This window comes from Paramisgurnus dabryanus, chromosome 8 (genome assembly GCF_030506205.2).
Source record: "Paramisgurnus dabryanus chromosome 8, PD_genome_1.1, whole genome shotgun sequence".
In the NCBI taxonomy this organism is placed as follows: domain Eukaryota; kingdom Metazoa; phylum Chordata; class Actinopteri; order Cypriniformes; family Cobitidae; genus Paramisgurnus; species Paramisgurnus dabryanus.
Window position 1 is genome coordinate 15,878,377 of NC_133344.1, and position 21,618 is coordinate 15,899,994.

General features: G+C 36.2%; 1 protein-coding gene and 1 long non-coding RNA gene across 2 annotated transcripts in view; both read left to right on the forward strand.

Moving 5' to 3' along the window:
• LOC135770200 (NACHT, LRR and PYD domains-containing protein 3) overlaps positions 1 to 21,618 on the forward strand; it is a 31,305-nt gene that overhangs the window by 6,408 nt on the left and 3,279 nt on the right. The window contains 6 exon segments of the mRNA XM_065279937.2: positions 8,068 to 8,166; positions 8,491 to 8,589; positions 8,893 to 8,991; positions 9,427 to 9,528; positions 10,921 to 12,687; positions 15,909 to 16,082. Of these exon segments, the coding sequence (XP_065136009.1) occupies positions 8,068 to 8,166; positions 8,491 to 8,589; positions 8,893 to 8,991; positions 9,427 to 9,528; positions 10,921 to 12,687; positions 15,909 to 16,082 (2,340 nt within the window).
• LOC135770829 (uncharacterized) lies at positions 17,190 to 21,562 on the forward strand. The gene is made up of 5 exons (XR_010542778.2): positions 17,190 to 17,507; positions 18,168 to 18,295; positions 18,502 to 18,644; positions 18,736 to 18,832; positions 20,932 to 21,562. It is a non-coding gene; the product is annotated as an uncharacterized lncRNA (long non-coding RNA).

A 21,618-nucleotide genomic window follows, 5' to 3' on the forward strand; every position in this document is an offset into this window, starting at 1 on the left:
ACTTTTGTCTTTCGATAAGTTGTTCATAGTTTTTTATGTGGTAGTGTCAAATTATGTCTGAGATTTTGTAAATTCATCAGATGTTTCTTACGTGTATATTTTCTTAAACAAACATTTTTTGTTTTTCAAACTTAGTTAGGATACACACTTTTGTCGCCTCAAACACTTGATCAAAGTTTTTTCTTCGCTAGTGTCAACTAATGTCTGAGATTTTGTAAATTCATCAGATGTTTCATACTTGTGTATTTTCTTAAACAAACTTTTCTTTTCAATCTTAGACAGTCTTCATACGTTTGTCTTTCGATAAGTTGTTCATAGTTTTTCTTCGCTAGTGTCAACTCATGTCTGAGATTTGTAAATTTCATCAGATGTTCTTACATGTGTATTTTCTGAAACAAATTTATGCTTTTCAAACTTAGGTAGTCATCATACTTTTGGCTCTACATACATTTGTTCAAAGTTTCTTGTAGCTAGTGTCAACTGATGTCTGAGATTTTGTAAATTCAACAGATGGTCTTACGTGTGTATTTCTTAAACAAACATGTTGCTGTTCAAACTTAGGTAGAGTTCATACGTTTGTCTTTTCATAAGTTGTTCATAGTTTTTATTTGTTAGTGTCAACTAATGACAGAGATTTTGTAAACTCATCAGATTTCTTAGTTGTATATGCACAGGCAATATTATACTTATAACAGTCGTCTTGTTTTCTTTTGTACGTGACAACATATATCTGTGATTGTTTTATGAACACAGATGGTTTCGTTTCTGTAGTTTATGTAACACCTTGTCAAACTCTTAAAGGTAGTACTAACTGTTTAAAACAACAATGCAAAGTGTTTTAGATTTACTTGATAAATCTTTTACATCAAAACAAACTAGGATAGCAATATGTTTGAATCTGTAACAGGTGATACCACCAATAGCGTGTTGTACATAACAAAGTCTGCAAAATAATAAAGATTGATTAGGTTTTTATTTAGTAAACCTTTTAACATAAAGTGTAGAGTCTTTTGTATGTAACAACAAAGATGCGATGAAACAACGCAAAACAAGAGAGGATGCGTTTGTTAAAACACATATAAATTAAGATGCATACATCTACAAATGGGGCAATGTCTTTAATCTATTGGTCCCGAATTTAGAGGCTATACGGCCAAACTATTTCAAACATTGCCCCATTTGTAGATGTATGCATCTTAATTTATATGTGTTTTAACAAACGCATCCTCTCTTGTTTTGCGTTGTTTCATCGCATCTTTGTTGTTACATACAAAAGACTCTACACTTTATGTTAAAAGGTTTACTAAATAAAAACCTAATCAATCTTTATTATTTTGCAGACTTTGTTATGTACAACACGCTATTGGTGGTATCACCTGTTACAGATTCAAACATATTGCTATCCTAGTTTGTTTTGATGTAAAAGATTTATCAAGTAAATCTAAAACACTTTGCATTGTTGTTTTAAACAGTTAGTACTACCTTTAAGAGTTTGACAAGGTGTTACATAAACTACAGAAACGAAACCATCTGTGTTCATAAAACAATCACAGGTATATGTTGTCACGTACAAAAGAAAACAAGACGACTGTTATAAGTATAATATTGCCTGTGCATATACAACTAAGAAATCTGATGAGTTTACAAAATCTCTGTCATTAGTTGACACTAACAAATAAAAACTATGAACAACTTATGAAAAGACAAACGTATGAACTCTACCTAAGTTTGAACAGCAACATGTTTGTTTAAGAAATACACACGTAAGACCATCTGTTGAATTTACAAAATCTCAGACATCAGTTGACACTAGCTACAAGAAACTTTGAACAAATGTATGTAGAGCCAAAAGTATGATGACTACCTAAGTTTGAAAAGCATAAATTTGTTTCAGAAAATACACATGTAAGAACATCTGATGAAATTTACAAATCTCAGACATGAGTTGACACTAGCGAAGAAAAACTATGAACAACTTATCGAAAGACAAACGTATGAAGACTGTCTAAGATTGAAAAGAAAAGTTTGTTTAAGAAAATACACAAGTATGAAACATCTGATGAATTTACAAAATCTCAGACATTAGTTGACACTAGCGAAGAAAAAACTTTGATCAAGTGTTTGAGGCGACAAAAGTGTGTATCCTAACTAAGTTTGAAAAACAAAAAATGTTTGTTTAAGAAAATATACACGTAAGAAACATCTGATGAATTTACAAAATCTCAGACATAATTTGACACTACCACATAAAAAACTATGAACAACTTATCGAAAGACAAAAGTATGATGACTACCTAAGTTTGAAAAGCATAAATTTGTTTCAGAAAATACACATGTAAGAACATCTGATGAAATTTACAAATCTCAGACATGCGTTGACACTAGCGAAGAAAACTATGAACAACTTATCGAAAGACAAACGTATGAAGACTGTCTAAGATTGAAAAGAAAAGTTTGTTTAAGAAAATACACAAGTAAGAAACATCTGATGAATTTACAAAATCTCAGACATTAGTTGACACTAGCGAAGAAAAAACTTTGATCAAGTGTTTGAGGCGACAAAAGTGTGTATCCTAACTAAGTTTGAAAAACAAAAAATGTTTGTTTAAGAAAATATACACGTAAGAAACATCTGATGAATTTACAAAATCTCAGACATATGTTGACACTACCACATAAAAACTATGAACAACTTATCGAAAGACAAACGTATGAAGACTGTCTAAGATTGAAAAGAAAAGTTTGTTTAAGAAAATACACAAGTAAGAAACATCTGATGATTTTACAAAAAATCTCAGACATAAGTTGACACTAGCGAAGAAAAACTATGAACAACTTATGAAAAAACAAAACGTATGAACTCTGCCTAAGATTGAAAAGCAACATGTTTGTTTCAGAAATACACACGTAAAACCATCTGATGAATTTACAAAATCTCAGACATTAGTTGTCGCTAGCGAAGAAAAACTTTGATCAGGTGTTTGAGGCGACAAATGTGTGTATCCTAACTAAGTTTGAAAAGAAAAGTTTGTTTCAGAAAAAATACGCGAACCTAGCAACATCATTAACAAACCATAGTTAAAATATAATTTCATGTTTGCTTATTATGCACTGATAGATGTTGACCTTAGTTGAACCTAACCCCACAGGCATACCAAGGGTCTGCTCCACTTCATAAAAATCCTGTCATTGGGGGGTTTTGTGCTGTAAGTTGTAAAGCTAAAGACGCTGATTGACCTTAAAACCTAATCTAACCTAATATCAGGTTAGGATGTTCGAATAGTATATTTTTATTTTTATTATTAAGTCTAGTGTGTCTCTGTAAGCCATGGCAATTTTGTTAAAATGTTTTGTCTTTAAATAAATGTTTGTTGTCACGTTAGTGACATCCTGGCTTATAACATCGTCAACTTTGATAAATAATATTTGCTAACATTTTATTGTTCCCTAAATGGATAACAGAGGGGTTTAAGGTTACATTAATTAAAAAACAACATCACAATGTGAGATAAAATGTCTTAAACCTTTTAAGTTTCTTTAAATCGCAAATAATGGATAACATGATTTAATCAGTATCTGTGTAATGAAGCCTACATCTAAAAACCCTTACTTATTGTCAATGAGGACACAGACTTAATATCAAAACTTTAGTAACAAACAGAGACATCATAGACCCCCATGCAAACACACACACACACACACACACACACACACACACACACACGCGCACACACACCTTGCAAAGACACAGGCTCATAAACACGCCCACACATAAACAGCCTGGATGCACACACACAGACACACGCGCGATTTGGTGCTGCTCGTGTGACATTAGATATAAACTTACTCATACACACCTAGTTGTTTAATTATGGAATGTGTATAAAAACTTTTGGATGTTAAAACAAAAAATTAAGATCGAATAGCTTTTGTCATAAAAGTCACATGGCCGTTTCATTTTAAAACCCGCATGTTTATATCAGAGGCGTTCTAAACTAGAAATGCTGACAGAATTGCATTTGTTGTATAATAAACACATAGAGGTTGGGATCCACAGCGGACACAAAACCAGGAAATGGGGTCAAAATGTCTTAAACAATAAAAAGGTTCTTAACGCCATAAGAGCGCCTCAGCGTACGTTCTCTGGCAACTGTGGTTCGCGCATTCATGTGTTTTAATCAGAGACTTGATTAAAGAATTCCCTAAATCTAAAATTAAACCCTTATTTTGGCAGAGCGGCCAGAATTACATTTTATTGTGTAATAAACACATATTCCCAGTTGGTTTTAAGATGTCATTAATTTAAAACAAACCCCAGAAGATGATTTAAAAATGTCTTTAATCGTTTAAAAAAAGTTTCTTAACGGTGTATATGAACACGCATCCGCGTATGTTCTCTATTGTAAAAGCTGGTACACAATCTAATGGCGTGATCAGAATATTGTGCACGAAAAGATTAAGATTTTATTTATATTAAAATAAATAACCTTTAGTCTAAAGACTATAGTATTGTTGGGACCCCGGTGATTTTGACACCGTTCATCGCTATACACATACTGAATATTTCATTAAATAATTTGTTACAACCAAATGCTTTATTTTTGTCAGTGTGCTATTACATTTTTACCACTACAGTTTTAAAAAGACCCTAGTTTACAACCCGCCACCTGCTGTGAACAGCCATCATCATCTCACACACACTGTTATAAGACCAGCATCAGAAACAGAAAAATATCTGATCAGAAAAATATAGCTTATAGTTAAATAGATAATAGTACATTTAAGTTTAACCAGGTACAGCTAAAATATTTTATTCTTGCGTGACTTTAAAGAAGTCTATTGACAAAACAAACGTATATATCAAGTTGTATTTATAAGATAGACGCAGTCATTTGTCCTAAAATCTAAAATAATAATTTATTTTTGTCAGAGCAGACAATATAAGACTCTTTGTATAATATACACATATTCACACATGTTTTAAGAAGCGTTTAATTAAAAATAAACCCCTAAATGAGTTGAAGACGTCTTAAAAACATTTTAAAAAGTTTATTAACGGCATACATAAGTTCTCTGTCACCATCGGTGCACGTATACACATGTCTTAATCAGAGCCTTGGTTAAAGAATCCCCTAAATCTAAAATAAAACCCCTATTTTGCCATAGTGGACAGGATTACATTATATTAAGGTTGATTTAAAACGGCATATATGAACACACACCCGGCGCTTTGTCAGGCACCGCCGGATCTTTAATGGCTTGAACAGAACCCCCTGCTAGAAATGCTTCACAGATCTCGTGAAGCGAATCAGCTTTTATATAGTTTAAAATAAATAGGATTTAGTCTAAAGAAATGTCGACCTACGGGGGTTTTGGTACAATTCCTTGCTATACACGTACTGCGTATTTCATTAAATAAATTGTGTTGTTAAAAACTTTTAGATACAGTAATGTTTGCCATAAATAGATTATGATCTAAAATAAACCTTTTACTTTTTTTGACAGAGTTACCATATTACATTTTACCACTACAGTTTTAAAAGACTCTACCTAGATTACAAACCGACCCTGCTGTGAAATATCTATCACACACGGTCATAAGTTCAGCATCAAAAACTTTGTGTCTTATCAGAAAAATACAGCTTATAGTTAAATAGATAATAACAGATTTAAGTTTAACCAGTTACAACTAAAATATTTTATTCTTGCGTGACTTTAAAGAAGTCTCTTTACAAAACAAACGTATTATCAAGTTGTATTTATAAGACACACGCAGTCAATTCCCCTAAATCTAAAAAAATACTTTATTTTTGTCAGAGCAGACAATATTGTATAATATACACATATTCACATGTTTTAAGAAGCCTTTAATTAAAAATAAAACCCCAAAATGGGGTGAATACGTCTTAAAAACATTTAAAAGTTTATTAACGTCATATATAAGTTTCTCTGTCACCATCTGTGCACGTATACACATGTCTTAATCAGAGACTTGGTTAAAGATTCCCCTAAATCTAAAATAAAATCCTATTTTGCCATAGTGGACAGAATTACATTTATTAACATTATTTTAAAATGGCAGATATGAACGCTCACCCGGCGCTTTGTCAGGCACCGCCGGATCTTTAATACGCGTGAAACTATAGTGCAGGTTATGAAAAGATTCACGGAATTCCTGAACCGTTTAAAAATTTATTTAGTTTAGACTATCGTCTAAAGATTGTAGTATTGACGGCTCCGAAGGTAATGGCTCAGGTCATTGCTTAAACTATACCCGTATAGGGAATATTTAATTAAATAACTTGTGATGTTACAATCAAAAGTTTTAATCAGAGACATGGTTAAAGATTCCCCTAAATCTAAAATAAATTCCTATTTTGCCATAGTGGACAGAATTACATTTATTAACTTTATTTTAAATGACAGATATGAACAATCACCCGACGCTTTGTCAGACACCGCCGGATCTTTAATACGCGTGAAACTGTAGACCAGGTCATGAAAAGATTCCCGGACTTCGTGAACCGTTTAAAATTTTATTTAGTTCAGACTTTGTGTCTGATCAGAAACTATAGCTCGATAGAAAACATCGGCTTTAAGCGTAGCCAGGTACATCTAATATATATATATATATATATGATTAGTGATTGCCTTTAAATAAACTTATGCTGTTGCAAAACTTTAGATTCAACAACACACCCGCGGTGTGACAGTCAGTATTGAGAAGCGCACGGGGCGAGCAAAGGAGGGAGGATGGTTGAGATCTGACATCAAATGTCAATAAACAGCAAATGTCGAAACACGAGCCGTCATGTTTAATGACAGCATACGCTTGACATAAAACACACTCAGGAATAAACAAACCACTAAATGACCCGTCATAAAACGATAAAACATTCTCTGTCTAAAGTTGACAACTTGTACAGATTTTGATTGATGGTCCCGCCCCCTGTCAAACACGAGCTGTCAAAGAAGTCATAAAACACAAACTGTCAAAACACCATCTGTTAAGGAGTCATAAAACACAAACTGTCATAAAACCATCTGTTAAGGGTCATAAAACACAACCTGTCAAAACACCATCTGTCATGGGGTCATAAAACGCCATCTGTCAAGGGGTCATAAAACGCCATCTGTCAAGGGGTCATAAAACACGACCTGTCAGACAGCAACTGTCACCGGGTGGGGGAGGGGGTCATAAAAGTTTGACGAATGCTGCCCCGTTACAACTACTCTTGCTTCACCCTGTGAGATCAGACTCTCTAAACCCCAGTCATGAGCTCAGGAACAGCAATGAGTCTATAAATCGTATGATGAAATGTAAAGAGTCTAGGTAAAAAGATGAATAACAGTGTTTAAAAAATGACTGCTTAATTATTTGAATGGAACATATGCCTTACATTTTTACAGTATGTAAACGTTAACCAAGTTTATAAGAACATTATTATTCCCTTTTGTTTCACACACACTGTAAAACCTAAAAGTTAACTCAAACCATTTAAGTAAACCGGTTGCATTAGTTTTAAAACACATACATTTGAGTACTGTGAACTCAAACAAATTGAGTCATATGCAGTTGCACTTATATTAAAGTTAACACTACTTAAATATAAGTGCATAATTGCACATGACTCAAGTTCACAGTACTTAAATTAATGTGTTTTAAAACTTGGTCTAATGCAACCGGTTTACTTAAATGGTTTTAGTTAAGTTAACTGTTAGGTTTTACGATACATTTTGTTTTACAAAGTTCTCTGACCATGTTAAAATAGTTTGCATTTTGTTAGTCAATGGTTTTGCTTAAGATTAATCAGCTAGACATAAAATGTTAGTGTGTGTAATATATTGTGAATTATATAGATACTTTTTTTCTCTGCAGATTTTCATTCTCATTATTCTAGAAGTTTATGCACCTTCTTTAGTCAAATAGTTTTACTGTATTTATTTACTGCACTACATCTTTAATGTATTTTCTGTTATTGCTTATGTACAGTAGTATGCTTTGATGACCATATGTGAACTGAAAACTCTGCTCAATGAATGTTTAATGTTTTTGTTTTACTGCAGTTTACGTCAGTCTTTAATATCAAACTCTCTAAACCCCAGCCATGCACTCAGGAACAGCGAGGAGTCTATAAATCGTCTCATGAAATTTAAAAAGTCCAGGTAAAAAGAAGATTATTAGTCGCATTGGGTAACAGTATTTACTAAATGACTGCTTAATTAGTTGCATGCAACACAAATCACTAAAATAGATACAATGGCTCCTTACATTTTTACAGTAGTATGTAAAGATGAACTGAGTTTCCAGTTATGCAACTTCTTCAGTCAAAGGTTTAAGTTAATTATTTAAACACTGCACTGCATTTTTACTGTATACTGTTTGATGCTTATGTAGTAATTTGTGCCAATGACCATATGTGTGAACTCAGCTAATTTACAGATTTAAAGGACTGAAAACTTTACTGAATTAATGTTTTTTTACTGCAGCTTACTTCAGTCTGTGAGATCAAACTCTCTAAACCCCAGCCATGCACTCAGAAACAGCGAAGAGTCTATAAATCGTCTCATGAAATTTAAAAAGTCCAGGTAAAAGATGATTATTAGTCGCATTGGGTAACAGTATGACTGCTTAATTAGTTGCATGCAACACAAATCACTTAAAAGACATTACATTGTTACAGTAATATGTACAATTCAAACGAGTTTACAGTTATGCACCTTCTTCAGTCAAAAGTTAAAGTTTATTGTTTTACTGTATTTATTCACTGCACTGCATCTTTAATGTATTTACTGTAAGTGCTTATGTACAGTAGTATGATGATGACCATATGTTTGACCTTAAATCTCAAGTATGCTCAATGAATGTTTAATGTTTTTGTTTTACTGCAGCTTACGTCAGTCTTTAAGCTCAGACTCTCTAAACCCCAGCCATGCGCTCAGGAACAGCGAGGAGTCTATAAATCGTCTCATGAAATTTAATGATTCCAGGTAAAAGATGATTATTAGTCCTACTGGATAACAGTGTTTACTGAATTACTAAAATGCAACACAAATCACTTAACTTGACACAATGACACCTTACACTGAGAACTTCATCTTGCACAAGTGCTTTGATTTTATGTTTTTTATGTAATACGATAGTTAGAACAGTGCACATGTATACTTGGTATCACTTTATTGTAATCACAGAAAAGATTGTGAGAGATCTCCTCTCTCTTAAAGTCCAAACAATGTAGTATTGCAGAGCAGTGTAATAATGATATTACTGCTCCAACACTGCTCTGATATTACCCTGCTCTGCTCTGCTTTTTGATATGCGACATTTAATCATCTGACAAATGCACCTTTTGATCTTTAGTTTAAAATAATATCATAAAAACAGCAAGGGTGAATAAATGTTGTTATGTTTGTGTTTTACTGTAGCTCAGAGCAGCAGGAGAGTTCAGCTTCTCCAAGTCTCAGCCATGATGAGTCCATGAAGGGCAATCAGTCAATGAATCATCAATTGGATTCAAAAGGATCCAGGTAAATGTTGAACATAACCAAAACTTAATTTTTGTCACTTTACAGTTACTTTACATTCATGTTATGTCATGTAAAACAGCAGGGTTTAAGAAAGAGATACACATAACATTAATATATTCTGTACACATTCTGTACACTCACCTAAAGGATTATTAGGAGCACCTGTTCAATTTCTCACTAATGCAATTATCTAATCAACCAATCACATGGCAGTTGCTTCAATGCATTTAGGGGTGTGGTCCTGGTCAAGACAATCTCCTGAGCTCCAAACTGAAAGTCAGAATGGGAAAGAAAGGTGATTTAAGCAATTTTGAGCGTGGCATGGTTGTTGGTGCCAGACGGGCCAGTCTGACTATTTCACAATCTGCTCAGTTGCTGGGATTTTCCCATTTTCACATCCAATATGCGGCAGGCCTGTGGGCAAAAAATGCCTTGTTGATTCTAGAGGTCAGAGGAGAATGGGCCGACTGATTCAAGCTGATAGAAGAGCAACTTTGACTGGAATAACCACTCGTTACAACCGAGGTATGCAGCAAAGCATTTGTGAAGCCACAACACGCACAACCTTGAGGCGGATGGGCTACAACAGCAGAAGACCCCACCGGGTACCACTCATCTCCACTACAAATAGGAAAAAGAGAGTACAATTTGCACAAGCTCACAAAAATTGGACAGTTAAAGACTGGAAAAATGTTACCTGGTCTGATGAGTCTCGATTTCTGTTGAGACATTCAGATGGTAGAGTCAGAATTTGGCGTAAACAGAATGAGAACCTGGATCCATCATGCCTTATTACCGCTGTGCAGGCTGGTGGTGGTGGTGTAATGGTGTGGGGGATGTTTTCTTGGCACACTTTAGGCCCCTTAGTGCCAATTGGGCATCGTTTAAATGCCACAACCTACCTGAGCATTGTTTCTGACCATGTCCATCCCTTTATGACCACCATGTACCCATCCTCTGATGGCTACTTCCAGCAGGATAATACACCATGTCACAAAGCTCAAATCATTTCAAATTGGTTTCTTGAACATGACAATGAGTTCACTGTACAAAAATGGCCCCCACAGTCACCAGATCTCAACCCAATAGAGCATCTTTGGGATGTGGTGGAACAGGAGCTTTCGTGCCCTGGATGTGCATCCCACAAATCTCCATCAACTGCAAGATGCTATCCTATCAATATAGACCAACATTTCTAAAGAATGCTTTCAGCACCTTGTTGAATCAATGCCACGTAGAATTAAGGCAGTTCTGAAGGCGAAAGGGGGTCAAACACAGTATTAGTATGGTGTTCCTAATAATCCTTTTGGTGAGTGTAGCTTAATGACAGGAAAGAAATATATGTGTGATTGATGTATTTAAAAGATGTCAATTTTTGTTTGGATCTTTTAGCATTGCCTTGTCTATTAAAGAAGAACTAAGAAACAAATTTCAGTGTTTGCATGAAGGAAAATCAGAAAAGAGTGATCTAGTCCCTCTCAATGAGATCTACACTGAGCTCTACATAACAGAAGGTTGGAGTACCGAGATCAATCATGAGCATGAGGTGAGACAGATTGAAGCAGCATTGAGGAGAGCATCAACAAAAGACAGACAAATCAAATGCAATGACATCTTAAAGCCCTTACCTGGACAAGACAAACCAATCAGAACTGTGCTGACAAAAGGAGTCGCTGGCATTGGAAAAACAGTTTCTGTGCAGAAGTTCATTCTGGACTGGGCTGAAGGAAAAGCAAATCAAGATATTAATCTCATATTTCCACTGCCTTTCAGAGAGCTTAATCTGATGAAGGACCAAAAAGGCAGTCTTATAGATCTTCTAAAAATTTTCATGCATTTAGAACAGTTGGAAATATCTGAACATGAAAGTAAAATCCTTCTAATCTTGGATGGTTTGGATGAATGCCGTTTGTCTCTGGATTTTGATAACAGCGCAAGGTTGTGTGATGTAAATGAATCAGCGTCAGTGGATGTGCTGGTCACAAATCTGATCCAGGGAAATCTGCTTCCCTCCGCTCTCATCTGGATCACCTCCAGACCTTCAGCATCTGATCTCATCCCATCTGAGTGTTTTGATCGAGTCACAGAGGTACGAGGCTTCAGTGATCCACAGAAGGAGGAATACTTCAGGAAGAGAATCAGTGATGAGGGACTGGCCGACAAAATCATCTCACATCTGAAGTCCTCCAGGAGTCTCTACATCATGTGTCACATCCCAGTGTTCTGCTGGATTTCAGTCACTGTTCTAGAGAAAATGTTGAAAGAAGCAGAGATCCCAAAAACTCTCACTCAAATGTACACACACTTCCTCATCATTCAGATAAACATAAAAAATAAGAAAGACTATGAGAGGAAGGTTAGCGATGAGGTGATGATTCTCAAACTTGGGAAACTGGCTTTTCAGCAGCTTCAGAAAGGCAATCTGATCTTCTACGTGGAAGATCTTAGACAGTGTGACATTGATGTGCAAGAAGCAGCGGTGTACTCTGGATTATGCACTCAGATCTTTAGAGAAGAATTAGGATTGTTTCAAGGGAAGGCGTACTGCTTTGTCCATCTGAGTGTTCAAGAACATCTTGCGGCTCTGTATGTTTACCTCTCTTTTATGAATAAACATATAAATGTATTTGACCAGCCTAAGGTTTTACCCAACGTTTTGGCTTGCACACATTGTTCAAGCAATTCAATATTTGCTCTACATCAGACAGTATTGAGAAAAGCTCTACACAATGTCAGTGGACATTTGGACCTTTTTCTTCGCTTCTTTGTGGGCTTCTCACTGGAGTCCAATCAGATTCTCTTGCAAAACCTTTTCACGGAGCCAGAAAGACTCTCCTAGAGCAAAAAGAGAATAGCCAAGATGATCAAGATTAAGATTGACGAACACCCTTCTACTGAGAAATTGATCAATCTCTTCCACTGCCTGAATGAATTGAATGATCATTATCTAGTGGAGGATATCCAAAAGTATTTTAAATCAGGCTTAAAAATAAATAAAACACTCTCACCCTCACAGTGGTCGGCAGTGGTTTTCATATTGCTGACCTCAGGGCAAAATCTAGAATTGTTTGATTTCAACGAATATGTTGAGAAAAACATATCTGTAAAGAAAGTTCTTCAAAGACTGCAGCCTGTGATTGAAACATCGAGAACAGCAAGGTATGTCATGATCAGTGTTGGTCAAGTTACTTGGAAATAGTAATTAGTTACTGATTACTGATTACTTCCCTAAGAAAGTAATCCCGTTACTTTACTGATTACTTATTTTCAAAAGTAATTAGTTACTTTACTAGTTACTTTACTAATTACTTTTCAAAAACATGATGCACGACCTGAATATGCTACAGTATGCAACAGGGCCCAGTTGCATAAAGCACCTTAAGTGTAATTTTCCCTTAAATTCACTCTCATGTTTCATTTCAACTTGAGGGTGTTGCAAAAAAAACCTTAAGCTTTTTCTGTTGCATCTCCATGGCAACAATAGTATTTTATAAACCTGGGTCGCTGTCGTGAAACATTTAACGATTACCCTTACCTAAGAGAACCATTTAAGGGATTATACTGTATGCAACACCCTTAAATTATTCTCTTACTGTAGGTAAGGGGAATTTACCCCGTAAGTGTCATGCTTAAGGGAAAAACTTAAGGTGCTTTATGCAACTGGGCCAAGACCTTTCAGCCTAATTCTATTCTTTCTGCATATTCCATCATCTGAAATTGAATCAAATGAAACATTATCTGTTTTAACCTCTCGACGCGCACTAATTCGTGGGCGTGATGGCGTCGTTTTTTTCTAAGCCTGCAAACAATATCTATATAGCATACTGTCTACAAAGATTACTAATATTAATATCAACATTACTATACATCGTTTAAAAGGTTTACGGGTTTAGCATCATTGTATGGTGATTGTCTCTGTTTTGAGATACATGCTCTAGCATCAGAAATGTATTTTGTTACAGAAGTCCAGATGACTAGATGCAAAATATAAATGGGACTTCTTACCTTATAACGATCGCGAGTCGAATCCGGTCTGTTTCAGTTGTGTGAATAACCCATGAAATCAGTCTAATAAAATTCATCAAATGACAATTTTTGTCCACAAATGCGTATAATCCATGAAATATAGTAGTCTGTTGTTTACATCAGATTTCGCGTGAACGTGAGATGGAGCCGCAGCGGTCACGTCAGCTTGTCCAATAATCCATGAAATACAGATATATAGTCTGTTGTTTTACATCAGATTTCGCGTGAACGTGTATGAGATGGAGCCGCAGTGGTCATGTCAGCTGGGGGTTCAGGGATTTTTTCAGTAAGTTTCCCATTGCTGTGCCGGCTTGCTAGGTGTTTGCTTAGATCTGAGGTGGAATTTTTCGCTGTGGATAAAAGTTTTATTCCCACGCAGAGTGTACAGCGGACGCTGATGTTTTTGTCACCTTTAACTGGGTTAACTCAAAGTAATGTCGGTACTTCCAAGCATTAAACGCTGCATAGTCTTGTTCTCAGGGGTTAAATCGGGATTTGTTATGTGGGGGGGCTCTGCGGGGAGGGGTACTTCAAGGGGTAACATGTTTAATACTGATGATAGCAAAGCCACTGGTGTGTTTCAATGACATTCTGGACCTCTGATAGGATTTGATAAGTTTCAGCTTTAAAGCTGTGCCAGAGGTTGACCCAAAATATTTTAAAAAGAGCATCTGAATTTTAAATGATGCACATCTATGAGTTTGACACCCTATATCCATTTGTTGCACATGTCATTATGCACAACTGATCAAACTTTAAAGGAAGTTAAAAGAATAAACCTCCTTGAATAATTCTAGGCATAAGATAGGCTACCCCAAAAGACTAAATTAACAAGAAAAGGTACAACACACAGTACTGTATCATCAACATGTCTTATAAATTAGCCATAGAGATTCCCTATGCTGGTCAGCAGCTAAAACAATCATATTGTTAGGTTTGATTTGTGTAATCAAAATACATTATTTTATTAAACTATACAATAGTTATATCCAGTGTTATCCAGTTAACATAATGTATTTAGATGAGTGGCATACATACTTTAATCCTTTACACGTTTCTAGTCTTCTATGAAGTTTTCTCGACGTGGGCACCATTCTCTCTCTCTCTCTCTCTCTCTCTCTCTCTCTCTCTCTCTCTCTCTCTCTCTCTCTCTCTCTCTCTCTCTCTCGTCAAATGATCCTGCGTGAGAGCGCGTTCTTGAAGTTCTGAGTTTATTCGCTTGAGTTGCATAACTTGCGCGAAGACGCATTTAAAGGGAAAAGCGTGTGTTTTCGCGGCAATTGCGGCGCCCAATTCGCGTCATTTTCATCGCCCGGGCGAGGACGCGTCTGATTGTTGCAACCTGATTGCGTCTTTGCATTGACTTTGTATCTAATCTGCTCGCGCAAATCGTTGAACTTGCGTTGGTGAATATGCCCCATAATGAATGAAAACGCATTATTCCCTTCGCATCAGTGCACACACACCAGCGCAGCGAGTACACACACAAGCGCAGCGGATACACTGGCAAGAGCAGAGCGAGACCTTCAGCCTATGTGCCGGGGCTTAGCCCCGGACGGCCCCGGCCCAATTTAAACCCTGCTTGTTCTCTTCCGCGCTCCATGTTGTCTTCTCACGTTCAACAATACACTGACTGACGGCGCGGCGCTCACACGTCATTGTCACTCGACTCGCGTCACGACACGAGAGAGTCTCACGAAACAAAATCAAGTTTAAAAAATAACGCAGTAACGCAGTCTGCTAACGGGGAAATAACAGTAATCTAATTACTCGTTTTGCAATTGTAATCCCTTACTTTACTCGTTACTTGAAAAAAGTAATCGGATTACAGTAACGCGTTACTTCTAACGCGTTACTGCCCATCACTGGTCATGATAGCTGCAATTTTTAAAGTTGTTGCAGTTAATACAATACAGTATATTACAACTGTGGATGAAATAATTTGACATCAAGTATTTTGGTTATGAAAAGCCCTCAAATATAGATTAAGATGTTAAAAAAAATTATTTACATTATTTGCATCATGTGCATCCTGTCTGCTGCACACACGTCAAAAGGGTTTATGATAAAAGAGACGCTCACGTTCACAAAATACGCGCAAGATACTAACTTAACCCTAAACTCTGATTACATGAGATTAAGCGAGTATCTGGCAAATGCGAGCGTCTCTTTTACCATAAACCCTTAGTTGAAGCGTCTGCAGGCACGTATGACATGACGCATGATGCACATAGGTTCACATAATGTGCCAAACACATATTTTGACTAATTCAACCCTATTGTAAAGTTATTTTCAGAAATGTTGTGTTGTTTTTCCAATAAAGAAACATTTATTATGTGTTTATTATATGCAGGCTTTTTAAACAAAGCTTAACACAGAAAGACTGTGCCACTTTGGTTTCTATCCTCACCTCAAAGACTTCATGCGTGAGAGAGTTGATCTTAACAAACAGCAATGTGAAGGATGAAGGAGTGAAGCATCTCTGTGAGGGACTGGAGAATAATAAGTGTCAGCTGGAGACACTAATGTAAGATCTTTTTTGTTATATTCACACAGTTTTGGATCCCCACATCTAGTTTTGGAAACACTTTTTGTTGTTGCTTTATGTAAAGGAAAACCATGGTGAAAGTAACGCATTCTGAGAGTAACAAAGCAATGTTCTTAAAGTTCAGAGCCGAGATTAACGCATGACCTTTGACATGATTACATAATACGTAAGGTCACGCTGGCACATCACATGGCTAGTGCAAGATGAGAAGTTTTGGTTCATATTTTTATTCTTTTGTCAAATGACGATGGTTTCGCTATATAAGACCAGTATGCCATGGTTGGCATCGTTTAGAGCCCTTTGAAGCTGCATTGAAACCGCAAACTATTGAGGTCGACCAATATGTAAAAAATTTTATGTTTTCCTCAAAAAATTCATTTATTTTAGACTGAACAGAGAAAAACATAAACATCTTGGATGAAGTGGGTGGGAGTAAATTATCAGGATTAAATTTTTATGAAAGTGGAGTAATCTTTTAAGTTTAGGATGTTTTAAAGGGATAGTTCGGCCAAAAATGATATTAAACCCATAATTTACTCACCCCCAAGCTGTCCGAGTTGCATATGTCCATCGTTTTTCAGACAAACACATTTTCGGATATTTTATAAAATGTTTTAGATCTTTCAGTTGATTAAATGTAATGTTACGGGGTCCACCCATAGTCCACGACCTTCAAGTCCAAAAAAGTGACTCCATCCTTCACAAATTAAATCCAAACGGCTCCAGGATGATAAACAAAGGTCTTCTGAGGGTAATCCGCGCGGTGTTGTTGTAGAAATATCCATATTTAAAACTTGATTAACGAAAATAAATACCTTCCGGTAGCGCCGCCATCTTAGACTCCTCTGTATTCAGGAGAGAGTATTAGCGTAGTGTACGCACTTTTCTTAGTGACGTATGACAAATTCGGAGGGCGGGGGCACAGAGCAGCAGCAGAGTAACCTACGTAGGCTGCGTAAGCTCTCATCCTGAATGCGGACAGCTTGGGGGTGAGTAAATCATGGGTTTAATATCATTTTTGGCTGAACTATCCCTTTAAGGCCACTATATGACTCTGTACATTATGCAACAGTACTGTACACTGAAAAAAGTGCACAACGCATGTCATTACTCTAAAGAAGTTTTTATATTTGATCTAACTCAAAAAAATACATTTTCTGTCCAGCCATCAGTTTTATGTAAAAAATGTGTTTGATTTAAATTAAAAGTAAGTCCTGTTGGTGTAAAGTAAATAAATTTCTGTAAATTAAAGTAAAAATATTAGTTTCCATTGTCACGTGACTTACGTAACGTCATCCTGGTCGTGCGTGAGGACGTTCAGCTGAAGTTCAGCTTTCCGCCATCTTGTTATACACTGCACCGATGGATGAACTCCGCGTCGTACAATGGGATTCAAGAAAATTGGTAAGTAATTTTAAACATACGTTTTGGCGTATTATTAACATTATACATGTGTGATTGTACTGTTGTTTTACATACGGTTAGTATTACTTAGTGGTGTACCGGTCGGATCGCAGTTGATTGAGCATGACGGTTCGGCTCACATGCGATTCGCGGATTAATGCGCAAATTAAAATAGGAAACGTTTAATCATTTGCACGTGTTTTAAAGGCTTGCAGATGTTAATACCAAAGTGATTTTAAACAATTTCACAGCAAAAAGGCGCTAAAGTGGGCAGTTTATATACGCATGCGGATGAAAGTGTCTATATGCCCTTCAAAGATCAGAACTCTTGATGTGTAAACTTTAGCGACAGTTTTTCTACTTTGCCTCATACTGTAGTCGATTAAAATGCATTTGGCCAATAGAGCAATGCGACTGTTTATGCTGCATCTCCTTCCGGAAGCGCTGTTTGAAATTCGCGCTCCGTTTCTGTGTAATATTATGCACTCAAAACTGCACACGTGGAGAGACGAGCAAACATAAAATCTTTCGGTTCTTGACAGGGTCCATACAAACAAAATGATCTCCAAAGTATTCTTTTTTTTTAAATAAAAACTTTTGTTTATGTCACAAGATGTAGTGAACATGTAAATGTCTAGCAATTATCTATTATTTGTTCAGGCCAATCATATCCCATCCCTGGAGAGACATCAGCAAACATTATGACAAAGACGTTTGCCTTACGCAGACAAGAGATTGTGGAAAACCAACCTACTGTTCAAGAACTGCAAGAAAGATTGCCAGAGGAGGTAAAAGCATTTATTTTATTATAAAATGTTAAAATGTGACTTGTACTGAATTAACCATAGTTTTTACCATAGGATGTAGTGCTTTTGAAAATGTCTTAGATGCTCTAATTATATATTCATTCAATGTTTTGTGTGTATATCTATTTTACAACTAGTTCTAGAAATAATTTTTTCAGAAGTGTATTTTCTGTTTCTCTTACTTTCAGATTAATGCAGAATTGCGCATCACGATCTTACCTTGAAAATCAAGATTTATGGCCTCTTTGGACAGACAGAGCTCTCATGTTATTAGGAGCAACGGTGGAGTCCTCCATGAAAAACTAAGGACACTATTAAAGTTATGGATCAGGTATTGGTTGCATGCGAACAAAATTGCTTGTGGCAATTAATTTAGTAGTATTTTGGTCTAAAATAAACAATACATCTTGAACATTTTGTAGAGTCTGGACGTAGAAATCAGAAGAGAAAGCCTGCTGAAGTGCCTGATTCATGTACTATTCATGTGAAGATGCAAGCTGTCTGATCAAAGAATACCAGGTAATGTTGACAATGCAAACTACTGAAATTTTCTCCAACCATGTTTGCCTTAAAGGGATAGTTCACCTTAAGATAAAAAATCTGTCATCATTTACTCATCCTCATGTTGTTCTAAACCTGTATGAATGTCTTTTTTTTGATGAACACAAAAAAAATATTTTGAGAAATGATGGTAAACACACAGCAGATAGTGACCATTAACTTCCATAGTAGGAATAAAAAAATATGATGGAATTTAATGGGTACCGTCAACTGTGTGCTTACAGTCATTTATCAAAATATTTTCTTCATTTATCACAATACTTCCAAAATATTTTTCCTACTATAGAAGTCAATGAACACTATGCTGTGTGTTTACCATAATTTCTCAAAATATCTTCTTTTGTGTTCTTCAGAAAAAATACATTTATACAGGTTCAGAACAACATGAGGATGAGTAAATGATGACAGAATTTTCATTTTAAGGTGAACTATCCCTTTAAAGGAAAACACCACAGTTTTCCAATATTTTATGTTCTTACCTCAACTTAGACAAATTAATCCATCCCTATCTTTTTTCAATAAGTACACTTAATCTTTGTACAGTGTGTCGTAAATGTGTTAGCATTTAGCCAAGCCCTATTCATACCTTAGGTTCCAAACAGGGATACATTTTGAAGCCACCAAACACTTCCATGTTTTCCCTATTTAAAGACTGTTACATGAGTAGTAACTTGAGTAAGTATGGTGGCACAAAATAAAACGTGATTTTCTAAGCGGATAAAAAGTGAGAACTATATTGTATGGCGGAAGAGCACTTAGTTTGCAGCACTCTGACCTCGGTCGCAGTAACATCATCAGAACTCTCCCTCAAATTCTAAAAAAAGGGGGACTAGTCAGGTATGATGGTGTAACTGCATGCTGTTTGGATCCTAAGGAATGAATGGTGCTAAGCTAAATGCTTAACATATGCACGCTACAGCAATTAAAGTATTAGCCCACTTCTGAATTAAACATTCCTCATAATTTACTCACGTCCATGTCATCTAAGATGTTCATGACTTTCTTTCTTAACTAAATAAAAGAAATTAAGGTTTTTGATGAAAACATTCCAGGATTATTCTCCATATGGTGGACTTCAATTACACACAAATGGCTGAAGTATTCTTCAGAGAATTTACGCTGTATGTCCTACGCCTTCCCTATTCTACTTACGGAACAAACGCTCGCAGCACCAGTTCTGTTTTTTCTGTAAGTAGAATAGGGAAGGCATAGGACAGGGCTATTCAAATCTTACCCTGGAGGGCCAGAGCACTGCAGAGTTTAGCTCCAACCCTGATCAAACACACCTGAGCAAGCTAATCAAGGTCCTCATGATCACTAGACAATCACAGGTGGGTAAGTTTGATTAGGGTTGGACCTAAACTCTGTAGTGCTCCGGCCCTCCAGGGTAAGATTTGAATAGCCCTGGCGTAGGACATACAGCGTAAGCTCTTTGAAGAATACAGAAAGCTGAAGCAAGGCGATCATTTGTGTCTATAAACCAAATACAGTTGTATTTTTTTTAAAGGGCCGATCATTTCTTTGATAAGACACTTATTCCTCGTCTGGTATAGTTTAAAGCCCTTTAAGCTGCACTGAAACTAATTTTTGTCGCCTTGGGGTTCTGAGCATGCGTCAAAACCGCCGCCATCTTAGATCAGGGGCCTTGTCATAGGAAGTAGGTAAAGCAGCTATCTCCGCCTGTACTTCGAATTCATGAACGATGCCAGACTTTTGTGCTGCGCATGGATGAAAGGGCACTATGCATTACAGTTAGAAAAAGTACATTTTCATAAAATCAAAACTTATTTTTTCCTGTACTAAAAACATGTCTGACTGTTGAAACGAACCAAAAGAAAACCAAGAAAATCGCGTTCATGGCGATTTATGGTGATTTATGGTGATTTTATTTCTGTTACACCATTGCGTACAATGACGCCGATGCGGGATTCCCCTGTTTCAAGATGGCGGCTCTGTTTGACGCATTCGGTCCAATGAACTGCCGTAGCCAAGGCGACATCTAGTGTACATATATATGCACAGTCCCTAAATTGGTCTCTGTTCTTGTATGTTTTTAGGCTGACAAGAGGGAAGAAGCGGAGAGGGAATTCAAAAAGACCACCATGGAATTTTTTGTGATCCGTGAAAGTAATGCTCCTAATCCTGCACTGGACATTTTCATTGATGGTGTGGAGTAATAAATGAGTTGCCCTCTGTTGCATGTGCATGTTTGGACTCATTTGAACTGAACTTAAAATATCCTAATGGACTCAAATATACCTTTAAAGCCTTTCAAAAAAAAATGTCGTGGACGTAGACAGTAAGCAGATGAGCCGAAGGGTGCAGAACCCCTCTTCAAAACTGCAGGAGTAAATTTGTTTCCTTTGACCCAGCTACTGAAGGTACATTTTTGAGCCTTTTATACAACATTAACTGTAATACTGTTTACTAAACCTGATTTGTTTTATCTTGATTAAGTTTTATGGTTTATCTATCAACCATAACTGATTCTTATTTAGAATTTACATTTTATCCAGTGTGTCTACAAATACTAAAAACTGTTATACAGTATGTGTTTTTATAACAATACTATACATATTGTTGAAATGTTTTATGACAAATTGTCAAGATTATAATGTGTTGACACTGTTAGACAGTGTGTATTTGTACAAAAAATGTATATTATGACAAAATAAATTGTCAAAAGTTTGATGCTTGAAGTCATTCATCTTAGACAGATGGTAAAATTACACATTCTGAAAGTA